At 40.4% G+C, this 12327-nt stretch overlaps 1 protein-coding gene across 4 annotated transcripts in view; it reads left to right on the top strand.

The window, feature by feature from the left end:
* The window catches only part of SGCD (sarcoglycan delta), a 339669-nt gene that overhangs the window by 261327 nt on the left and 66015 nt on the right, over positions 1 to 12327 (top strand). For all 4 annotated transcript variants that reach the window (XM_075766167.1, XM_075766169.1, XM_075766168.1 and 1 more), the window contains one exon: positions 4272 to 4373. In XM_075766167.1, coding sequence (XP_075622282.1) covers positions 4272 to 4373 — 102 coding nt within the window. The remainder of the gene's footprint in view (positions 1 to 4271; positions 4374 to 12327) is intronic.

Here is a 12327-nt window from a genome sequence, read left to right as displayed (position 1 = left end):
AGATTGTCAGATGTCAGTGTATCAAATAATCAATACTTGGGGTTTTTTTTTTCCTTATTCACAAGCAATAGAGTGGCAGATAAGGATATATACCAATCACAGATACAATGTTTAATAAAATCTCATGGTCTCTGTCACTCTGGCCAGCTTTTGGCTACATTTTATAGGTCATGGTCCATGAAATTTCATAAGAACTTTCATATATATTCACTGTAGCAGGGTATGACATTTATTTGTTATTAAACCATGTAATTCAGGGAGGATGAAGATGCCTTATCCAAAACAACATCCGAGGTAGTCTTTCATACAATGATTTCTCTTTAATGTATCTGTATTTTGGGATCTCTACATAATTCTGCAAGCTGCTTATATTTTTTCTAATGGGAAATAATAATAAATATGATTTAATGATTGTACTATAAGAGGCCAGGATACTCGTTAACTTTAAATTCAGATTACAACCTTTGCTTGTTTTTTTGACCTGCTGACCCAGACTGTTACTACAAAAAACTGTCATTTTTAATCATGAGAAACATGAACAGCAGAGAGTTAATTGTGGTAAGAGTCAGTGCTGAGCATTGCATCCCTATCCCAACGACCAGAGAAGTCAAGAGATAATGTCTGGTGGGTGCAGCTTTTATTAGTTTTGTCAGCTGCAGGAGGAGAGAACGGTGAGTGGGCATCCAAGGTTGGGAAGAATCAAAGGTTGAGAAGAATACATGGGGAAGTGCCTCTTTTTCTCCAACCCAGTGGTTTTGTAAGAGAATACACCTGCATAAAATGATATAAATCAAATGTGTTCTTCATGGTTTGGTTGTAATAGTCCCATAGGCCTGATACCTCTTTTGACATGTATAGGACCTGCTAGGTGTGAGCTAAATGTCCCATATGTGTGTTTTTCATATCTAAAAATCCTGTGGGGGACACTTGGGAGACAGAGGGCGAAGGAGAGGAAGGAAGAGAAACTCACAAGAGAAGAGCAGAGTGGATTGCTGGATCTGAATCACTACTCGGAACAGAATATATTTGTGAGCCATGGAAATTGCTGGTTTGCCGCAGCTTCAGTGTTGACTTGACAAGTCCCTTTATCCATTGGTCCATGTTACTGGTAACGTATTGCCCCACTCAGCTCAGGAGCGATCTCTGGAAGTGGTCAGGATTGTGTATGCACAGAGGTGGTCAGTCTTGCAGCTGTATGTGGCACATACCAGCTTACATAACCTACAACTTTTCTTAATGAAACTAGAGAAGAGCCTGCAATGTGAAAGCCCTCAGGGCTTGTAACCTTACTGAAATGTCTATTTTAGGGAAGAAAATGTAGAGTTTTTTAGCAGCACAAAATGTGTGAGGATCTGCAGATAGCTGTAATAGTTCCTGCTCACTCAAATTGCAAAGCATACCACTATCAAAATTTAATCTGGACTCTTTGGAGCATAATCATATTTCACTCATTTTCCTTCATCCTTTTGCCTGAGATAAATGAACCCCTTCTGTGCCACCACCAACCCAGAATTCATAAACCAGTATTTTACACCTGGGACAAGGAATGTAGCAAGTGGCACTTTATGACCCATCTCTCATTCCCCTCCCTTCAACAATCAATAGCATTTTCAGCATATATCTCTATTTAAAGTTTACTTACAGCTTTCATTTCAAAATGAGATGACAGCAGTCATTTTATTGCCCAGTAGTCCCGAGCCTGCCTTTGTTCGTAAGACACCACGCTCTGGCAAAAATGATCTTTACTTGGCAGGGTACACCCTGGGAGCAATACTTCTTGGAACAGGAGAACCTCTGGCAAGTGACCAGTGGCAGTGCTGAGCCGTGCTATGTCCTTGATTTTTATCCCTCCAAATTCATGCCTTTTGGCAATAGTTCGTTCAAATCTTTTATGGTTAGCCATTCACCTTTAGTGACAGTGATTCCTCTTGCAGTGCTGGAGGTGCGCACACAATGGGAGGAAGAGAGAGCAGACAGATGTGGTTTGTTTTTTGCAGCTGGATTAGAAAACATGAGGACGTATATCTAAATGCGCATGATTTTCCTGGATTTTCCCGGTCTTCTCTCTCTTGATCTTCACAGGACTTCTACCCAAGTACATACCCCTTTCCTCTAAAATCCCTGTTAGGTTAGGTGCTGTTAGGTGAGTTATGTGCTGACATGGCTCTTTTGATTTGGACCTCAGTGTTTAAGGACGTGCCTAGCAGCAATTGAGAACGCGGCAGCCCAGTCTCCCTCAGTGAGTCCCTAAATTGCATGATGAGATGCCATGGAATCAGTATGGCATGTCCCTATTTATAGATCAGTAATTCACCCAAATTACTGCTCCTGCTGTCCTGTGGCCTGCATGACCCTTGGTTTCAACATCTCTCTCACTGTAACATGAATCCTGTTGTTCTGAGTGCTGATGTGTGTGTCCCTCATTGCAATGTCCTCCCCACGCCAAGCTCCAGCTATTGTAGCTTTTGTGGTGATTGTATCCTGCCTTATCTTGGAGGCCCGAGGCATCATATAGCATCATCATCCTCCTTCTCTAGCCTGAAGAAATGGGGAAAAAAAACCCCAAACAGGTGGAAAGAATCCTTAAGGGGTATTTTTGAGGATTGTCATGCCTGTTCTTGACTACCCAACTCTTGGTCATTTCCCTATCTTGAGTTATACATGTGGAGACATAGCTATTGCTAGCATCAGTCTCAAATCCTAGTGATGTCAGTCAAATTTATGCTAAAAGGTATTCTTCAGACCATCTTTTTCTCAGGAAAAAAACCCCAACTTACCCCAATCCTTGCAGACTTTGACAATCACCCTGAATCTTAGAAATAATAGCATGCATTTGATGTTTTTAGATTATAGATTTACCTTTGTAATTCCCTCCCCACACCATGTTTCTTATGCAAACACACACCTTTCTAAGCAGTTATAGCCTAAATGAACCTAAATCTCTCATCTTAGTAAAAGTTACGACTTTCACAAGTTAAAGGTGAAATATAGTTTGGTCCAATTCTGCTCTGTGCCATTGTATCCGTATACCTGTCTTATGGCATAAAAACCATAAGAAAAACTCATATAAAATTTTGACATATATTTTGTTTGCTATTATGTTTTGTCAGATGTTTCATTACATCTTGGACACACATAACTAAACAATTTCTAAAGAAAATGGACTATTTGCAGTCATCCGCTGGAGGCCTGCAGCCAACACTTCATACCATTTGTCAAGAAGATTTTTGTTATTGAAGCGCAGGGATTGGTGGGGACTGGGGGAGCCTGGAGCAGGGCTGGGGAGAGGGTAAGGACTGAGAGCTGCAACTGTGAAATCCAAATGAGGAGAGGACAGAAACGCATGTTACATCAGTCACTTAATGCCTGGCCAGTGGACTTTGCAATGGTTGTTTGAAGGGCAGGAGAATGACTCAGGAGATCCAAACATTTGGATATAGAGGTTCAGATTGCTGGAATGTGCCTGGGCTGTGCAAGGAAAAGAGCGAGGGCTCCAATCCTGACCTGATCATGGTGGGAGACAAAAGTCAGGAGTGAGCCCAAGGCAGGAGAGCAGTCTGTTGGAAAGATATCCCTGTTGTGTGGTTACTTCTCCCAGAGCAAATATTTGCATAAATGTATATTCCGGTAAAGTTGTTTAGCATCTTAACAATATTGAAAGCAGAGGAAAGACTGTGTGACTTGAAACTAATCACCAGGTTTCCACATCTTTTTGCTGTAAGGGCTGATAGCCCTAAAGAAACCCCACCAAGGAGTCCACATTTTGCAGAGATTTCCCCAAATAACAGGGGTCAAGTTCCCTATCACATTTTATTGCAATACTCCTACACAGCCAAGCCTTATTTTGTCGGTTCAGTGGAATTAATCACATATTCTCTATATGGAGTTCAGTAGAATTAATCACATAGTCTTTATATGGATTTGCTATGAATGAGAAGGTATATTAATATACAGGCAGCCGGTGAATATTACAGTGAATAGTTTCCTGTTAACACAGAGCATTGCTGCGTCTCTTTGAGTAGAGATGACTAGCTTAAAAGAACATCTTTCATCTGTGTAAATGGTTTACTGGGGGGCATTGCAGATTGCTCTGAATAGAAATTTTTTTCACAGAAACAGAGCTAAAAGGATAACATGAGTAATTGCATTCTCTAGTGCCTCCCAGTGCTTTACATGTTCTCCTTGATGGAGGAAAAAAAATCACTGATTGGCAGCATTGTGAATTTAGTAATTGTAACTAATGGGGTTGTTTCTTTTTGTCTGTGTTTTAGGATGGAATGGGGAACCTGAGAATCACGGAAAAGGGTCTAAAGCTCGAAGGAGATTCAGAATTCTTGAAACCTCTCTACGCCAAAGAAATCCGGTCAAGACCAGTAAGTTGTTGGGGAAGGAATAAACAAGTTTCTGCAGCCCTAACTGTAAGAAACCATGGAGTGTCAGGGTGGTGCGGTTATCAGATAACTTACACTGGCTACTCTATACAAATGTAGTTTGGGGAGACAGTGGGTGTCCTTTGGGTACCTCATCTGGATACTGTATCCTCTGGGCATTTGCAAGGTCGATACGCATGGGTTTAGTTTGTAGTTAAAATGCCTCCAGAATCTCTGAGAATTCACATTGTCTTTTTGTCTCCTTTTGAGATAAACCATAAACAACCCTCAAGTGAGATACCTAATGCTTCCGAGGTAGAAGGATGGCAGGCAGTTGTGAAATCCAGCTCATGTTTAACCAGTTACTCCTTTTCTGCAGAGAGCAGAGAGGTGATGCCTTGGCACAAGGGCCTGACCTGTTGTTAGCTGGCACAATAAACCCATATTATGTGCTCAGTCCTATTTCACGTTGTGTTTTAAAATTATGTGCAGTTAAAATTCAATGCTGCTAAGAGAGACTGCTTGACAAAAGTGGCAAGGATGTTAACAACTGAAAATGAGAAGGAAGCCAAGTGTGATTGAAATAGCATTTTCATAGCAGCACTTCATTGACTGTCAGTGACTTTTTGCTCTTTCTAATGCAATCTTGTTTGTCCTGAGCAGCTTTAAAATAACTGAAACAATTATAAAGAGTTTCCAGGATTCTTCTGAGAAGATGTCATCTATCCTGTTTCCTGATCCAAAGTGTTAATTTGAGTCAGATACAAACCTTCCATTTTGATAACAATGGCAGATAGCTAATTAAATAAAGTTAACATCCCTTTATTTCAGCATTTCAGTGGTCTTGTAGAAATTGGAACTTGTAGCATAATCAACACAACATCCAATACAATATCCGATTTAATAATTGAAGGTTGTAACCTCTGTACGATGGCTAGGAATTGATTTGAACAAGCATAATCATTTAGGAAGAAAAGTTAATGAGAAAACGTTCATATCTATAAATGTTTTCGTCCCTGAATTAAAACAGAACTGCAGAACCTTACACATCATACACTTGTAACGGAAAATGTGTGGAAAAGGTACAGCACTCAGTTTGATAAATAGAATGACAAATTGCTGCTTACATTTCTTTTTCTCTAGTTAGATTACTGGAAATAATATTTGATTACTAAGAGAACTGCGAATGACTTCTTGCTAGTGGGGAGTTTACTGTTTACATATTATCATATTGATCTACATTTTAACATGCCAGGGGGGACAAAGGTGTCCCCTTCTTGAGGTTATGAAACTGGTTTCCACACTATTGACAGTGTAATGAATGCAAGGAACAAGAAATATAAAGTAAGGCCTTTGTATGTGTTCCTTTCACTATCCCACCTCCAGGATTATTTTTGCTGTTAGCCAGAGAAGGATCTAGTTGCAAGCCAGAAGGTCTGATCTACAGCCTAGTTAGTTGGAGCATCCCTGCTGGCTTCCACAGATTCTGGACACTATATTAACTATATAGTTATATAAACCATGTATATGTATTTTCTCTGGCTTCTCAGTGGAGTTAAACTGGAATAGCCTGTGCTGGCTTTCAGGTTGCTCACAATAATGCTGGAATTACTGTTGGGCTGTGGACAACAGGGGCAATACTATTGATTTCAATCAACTCCTCCTTTCTTGTGCTATGCATGAATTTGGCCTCTTGTAAGCAAATGAAAGAGTTGCAATCAATCAAAGGATGATAGTTACGGAATATTTAAAAATATTATTAAATAACGAACACTATTTTTTTAAAGAACAGTAGTATGACTCAGAATTCTCTTGGCAGGAAGTGTACCAGCAATTCCTGAACTTGATGAATATTGCTAGAATAAAGTGCAAACTCAGCACTCAGTAGTACAGATGAACATCCACACTAATTCCATAGTAATCTTCTCTGGGTTTTCAGAAGTGCATAATGCAGCTCTAAATATGCAAAGTGTAACAGAAACAATATGACAAATAACAGTAAAGAACATCCCAGAAATAAGCTGACATATAATATTTTTCATATGTTTAATTAAACAACCTAAGAGTTGTGTACAGTAATAGATAATGGGTTTTATATAAAGTTCAAAAGACTTTCAGATGCTGGTCATTTGTAGAAGACTTTCATTTTTTTAAAAAAATTAATTTCATTATCGTTCCGTGTAGTAGATGAAGGAGCGTTGGTGCTGGGTGGAAATGGCAGGGGAAGAATCGATTTTTGTGTGAGTGGCTGCAGTCCCATGACCTCCATGGAGTGGGTTTTCCCGCTCTTGTGTCTCTGCAGTGCTGCTTCCCACGCCGCCCTGCTGCCCTGCTGCAGGCAGAGCTGGGCAATCCCTGCCAAAATATCTCCAAAACATGAATTGTGATAATTCTGGAAAGCCTGAAATTGTCACTGGTACCTCTTCTCTGCTGCATCTCTTAAGTCCCAGGAAGGTGGTAATTAAAAGTACACACAGACTTGCTTTCCTAGGAGCTGTGCCTTGTGTTTTAACGAGCTCTAGTAGGTACTGCCTCCTCCATCACCTTCCGAACAGAGTAGTTGAATTTAGCTGTGCTCCTTTCGGAGGGTAACTCATTGCAACTGAAACTGCAACCAAGAAGAACCGAATCTGTTGTACTGTGGCATGCAATTGATGGCAACCCAACAAAGGCATCTTTCTGGGAGTCCTTTCAAAAATGTTAGCAAAAGGATTAGACTGAAGTGGTTCAGTCCCGTGTGGGAGAAGCGGCCAGTAAAATCACTGACTTGAACTGGCTTCTTAAAGCTGCTTCCAGCCTGTTTGTTTCTGCATCACTGCTGCCTCCTGTCTCGGGAATGACACCCTCCAGGTTCACGTTCCTTTTCCATCGCCCATTCAAGAGTGGCCCCCCAAATCCCTCTCTCTTCATGTAACAAGAGTCTCTGTTCCTGTTGTTTTCTGGCTCAGTAATACTCTGTAGTGTCTCCTGGGTTAGAAGCCTATTTCTAAGCACCAGAGCTTGCAAATAAAAATAACCTTGTTACTGTATGAGCCTAAAGTTTATCTGGAGATTAATGAATAGTAACTGGTGATAGCAGTGTTTGCACCCTTGTAGTCTTGTTTCAAAGAAATGAGATAGATGCATTTTCCAGGAGTGATCAGAGCATCTTAAACTCCCAGCTGAACATATTGCACACTAAACAGTATTTTCCATGCCACTTGCATGGAACATGAGCATCTTGCTGCCTTTAATTAAGAAGTTAACTGGACCATGAAGCATTGCCTGTGTAAATAAAAGTGATTTGTACTTAGTCAAGAAGGTGCATTAGGAATCCTTGCATTTCTTTACTTGCACATAAATTATGGAGATTATTAAAAATTGGAAGGGTCATCTATAAACCCATCTGTAGCTCAGCTGTACTGTCACTCTCAAAATGTAGCTGTCTTTCTAACTGTTGTAATTTATTGTGGACTATCGTGTGAACCATCTGCTTGTTTATAAATCAGACAAACTTTGACTGAAAGTTGCACGCAGCAGCACAAATTGTTAATTTTATGTGCTGGAAAGCAATGGCACAGTTTTGTGGTCTTCAGTCTTCATTGCCTCAATTTGAATAGAAATTTAAAACTGGAAGTTTTCCTGCCGTTGTTGAGAAGAGCTGCTAACAAGCAGGTTGCTTAAAACTTACAGTAAGCACAGCTTTAGCTTTCTTAGTGGAGTTGAGGTGTTTTGGAGCTTACCACATCCAGGTCTGTAAGTAACTTAAAAGGGGCAAGAGAGAGAAGAGGCTATGTGCATTTTCTGTTCCAGTAACAACAGAAATAAAATCCTGTGCTGTGATTACACAGGAAAATTGAATTCCTGCTCGCAGGAGCTGTGTGACAACCAATGAGATGATAATCTAAGCTTTAGGAAGCAGAGAAAGACATTGCCATGATAGGATTAGGATGGTTTTGCCCTTTCAGTGTTCATTTCAAGTGCATAGATAGAAAAAATAAACATCAGTTTGCACATGTTTATACCTGGGCTTAAATTTTCTTACCCTGAATCCTTTTAAAGACAAGTGTATGGATTTGCCTGACAGATTTTTTTTTGCACTATAAAGCTCTTGACTGGGGTCCTGCCCATTCAGCTCTCTTGCAGACTCTCCTACTGATGGGGTCTGGGAACACATATCTAAACATGGGCACCAACCCTTCTTGTCTGTCCTCTGCTACTGGGGGCAGCTCCAAGCTATTCTGTTCTTGCACAGGTATAAGTGATGGCAAAATTCACTGAACAGATTTTGAGGAGATTTTAAATGTCTTTTAAAAGAGATCTCTTAGTGTATTTAGCCAGTTTCATGTTGAAGGTCTGCTTCACATTATTTTTAATCAACTGAAAAAATAATTTAAAAGAAGAATCCTATACATCAAAGAAAAAAGCCTGAGGCAAAGTACAGTGTCTTTTTTTTTTATTTTCCTTTCTTTGAGTGATGTTAGAGGTCCCTATCCTGCTCCTTATGGCAATGAATGTCTCACTGAGAGCAGCAGGCTGGCTTGGAGCATTGGAGCAAACCTGGTCTCATTTGAAGCCATACGAAATAACTAGTGACTACAGTGGAAAAAGGACTGGGCCTGTCATTAACACTTGGCTGTGATTCTGCAAGGGCATCTGTTTGGCCTAAAAAAAATCACAGTTGTGAATTAGGGCTGATAACTGCTATTCCCTTTACTGGTGTTAGTAAGTTCTCATCAGCATAAAAGCTAGACTAGCAAGTGCATAAAATATGCTCGTCTGTATTTTACATTTTCCCCAGCCAGTATTTGAATGATAGAAATTTTAAAGGAAGCTTTTAAGGGTGATAAATAATTATTTTGCCAATGTACTTGTCTCACTATGTTCAGATCTGGAAGAAGAGTGGTATAATTTTAAAGCACAGAAACAGTACTATAATGGACGTATTCTTTTGTATTATTTGCTCTGCAGGTATACCTGCCTCAAAGCTAAAAATATGCACTGAAAAACAATAAAACAGGTATGTGGATTAAACAATGGCATGTGCCCACAATGGGGCATACCTGCCTCATAGCCATAAATACATATTTATAAACAATATAACATACTAATTTGGATTAAGAGGCACCATTCACCCATGAGGAAAGGCAATGCAGATGGCAAGATAATTGCAACTTTGTATGATGCTCAAACTGTGTAGTAGAAATCTAGCTTTCAGTAAAGGCTCAGATAGGTAGCATGAAAGAAGGTTGCTAGTTTTTGAGGAAGGAGACAGAATAATTCCTTTTCTTCCTTTGTCAGGGTTTACAGAGCAATAAAAGGATATTGAATTAGTTCCTGATGATTTGATCTAGCAAAGTGCTTAAGGACTTCAGCACGCTCACTGAAACCATCACAGGGTGGAAATGAAGTTTGTCTCACCGTGCTGCCGTCACTTATCAGTCCCTGCGCACTCCCACCACCTCTTTGGCCATTACTCCTCCCAGCATTTAACTATTCCCTTAGTGAGCAGTTCTTCAAAGACAAGAGAATCGTCTTTTTTGTGCATTATGATACGAATGAGCCTGTAAGAGCTCTCGGCAGCTCATGGAGATGTTGGTCTCCTGGCGTTTGCTTTTGGGACAGTTCAGCTGCCATTGTAGCTTTGGGTAGAAAAAAATCACACTATCCAAGGTCGACTTCTGAAGCACGATAACTAACTTCCTCTAACTACATCTTCATAGCTTACTGCTTCTTGCTTGATTTTTGGCAGCCGATGTTAAAATATTGTTTAAAAGCCCTAATAATTTTAAAAAAGAACAAAGTTGCTAGTGATGGCACTGCCAACAAAAGAAAGCTTGCAGCCATTCCTGGCCATCTCATATTCTCCCTATAGGGTTTGTTAAGCATTTGTTATGGCATCACTCCAGATGCCTTGTCGTTAGATTCCGCGCCAGTGTACTATTGCTATAAATGTCTCTCTCACTTTGGTCAGTTTGAGTCTTGCTTGCCCGACAGCTATCAACTGAGAGGAGAGCTGCCAGTCAGCAGGACAAACAGTAAAAATAAACAGAAGCAGCCGAGCAAGTTGCAAAAGGCATCATTTTGGCAGAAGCACTTTCACCTGATGCACAGATATTCTTGCCATCGCCATCCAAAGCACATTTGAGTCCGCGTACGGCAGTAGGCTGTGAGTGTCCAGTGGGATTTATAAAATTGACATGTTCTCCTCTTAATAAATTTCATTCTTAAGCAATAAAATCCAGAGAGCCTACTTCAGACTGAACCTTGGTTGCCCCAGTGTTTTGGGGGCAGTTAGTGGCTCTGTGGTATTTCCAGTGTGCTAAAAAGGTGGAAGTTTAAGTAAATTTTACAGCAACTATGAAAACATTTCCCTTTACCTTCATAGTAAAATTGTCCAGAAGTCTTTGAATTTTTAAGAAAATTTTGTTGGCTGGCTGAAGAGGTACTTCCAATAACACCAGAATTAAATCTTGCTTTGCCTGTTCCCTGTTGTTTGTCTAATGAGCTGGTGTTATGTGCCGCACACTGAGAGCACAACAGGGAACTGAAGTATCCCACCAGCTGCAAAATCCAAGTATCCCGAAGAAGAGCAAGAGAGGAAGCTCTGAAGTAAACAAACTTTTTGAAATAACTCCACAAGTTGCATTTCAAAGCCAAATCTCGTGGAGGCTGCCTATGGCATTTTGAAAAGGGTTTCATTAAATGTTGCTAACTTGTCATAAGCTCTCTTAAATGGAAGGGTAATGGCTCATAACATTTGTAAGCTTTTTAATTTCATGCAATATGAGCAGTGTAATCAACACCTATTAGAGTCAATCAGCTGTGCCAAGTGGGCTACCTACCTCAGCTTTTGTCTATATTTTCGTCATGGGCACACCTCTGAACTAACTCTGGGAATGACTGGTTTGTACTTTCTTACCCTAACATCAGTGGAGATTTTGTGTCCAGAAAACCTGATATGGTGGTCATTGCAGAAGTATCTGAGCCCATAAGCTGAATAAGCACTTTATTGTCAGTAGTTTTCACCTTCTAGGGAGGGAGTTTGGGCCATGGAGCTGATGCAGACTACTTAACAGCTCCAGAGCCAAATATGAAGAGATGGAAAATTTCCTAGATGATCTCCCAAATTAGTTCACTTTTTCCCTTTGACAGGTGAAATTTCTCTGGTTGAGCTGGTTGTGTAAGGAGAGATCATGCGTTTGCTTTGCTGTTCTGATCCGATTCCCTTCTCCTCTTTGTTTTAAACATCTGCAGCTGGACTCTGCGGTCATAAAAACAAGTGATGTGCATCACAGCTCAAAGTGAGCTGCTGGGTTAAGGCTGGGTGCTCTGTGGTCTCTAAGCGTTTGCATTGCAGTTTTGCCATGATCCCAGAAATCGTTTGCATTTCAGCCATGAAGAGGAAGACGGTGGGGCTGAGTTTTGTGGTGGGGCTATATTTCCATGGAAATGTTGCAAATCAGCCAACAGCATGTTTTCAGCTGTGGCAAACCTTGAGACAGGAGTGCAGGCACTAGAACCTAAAAGAATAGAATAAACATTTGATGTGGTTTCTTCCCCCAAAAGGAAGAAGAAAAGACATGGAATTATTGATTATAAAATTGAAAGAAAAAATGGCTGAGCTGAATAAATTTGGCAGGCAGTTTCTTGCCTTCCTTGGGCATGCACCACACTTCTAATGTCTGTTATTTCAGCTTGGGTTTGGCATCACGAATTTGCATGCTACCTCTATGAATTAACTGGGAAGCTGCTGTGAAGCTCTTTTTTCCTAATTAGCCATTTATTACAGCCTCTCAGTATTCCTACAGGCTTGTAAACCTTCAGGAACTGTACATCGTCCTTATTTTTCTATGTTTAATCTTACATTAAATAATAAAATAAAAAAGCATGGGGGTTTACTGGGGGATTCGTGAGTGCGGGACACATCAGTCACACCTACTGATTATGGGATTTCTGTTGCTTACTAGTATTGGCG

The sequence above is a fragment of the Balearica regulorum genome, chromosome 14 (genome assembly GCF_011004875.1).
Source record: "Balearica regulorum gibbericeps isolate bBalReg1 chromosome 14, bBalReg1.pri, whole genome shotgun sequence".
NCBI classification, from domain to species: Eukaryota; Metazoa; Chordata; class Aves; order Gruiformes; family Gruidae; genus Balearica; species Balearica regulorum.
The sequence above is the reverse complement of the archived record's forward strand: the minus strand, read 5'-3'. Positions and strand labels throughout refer to the sequence as shown.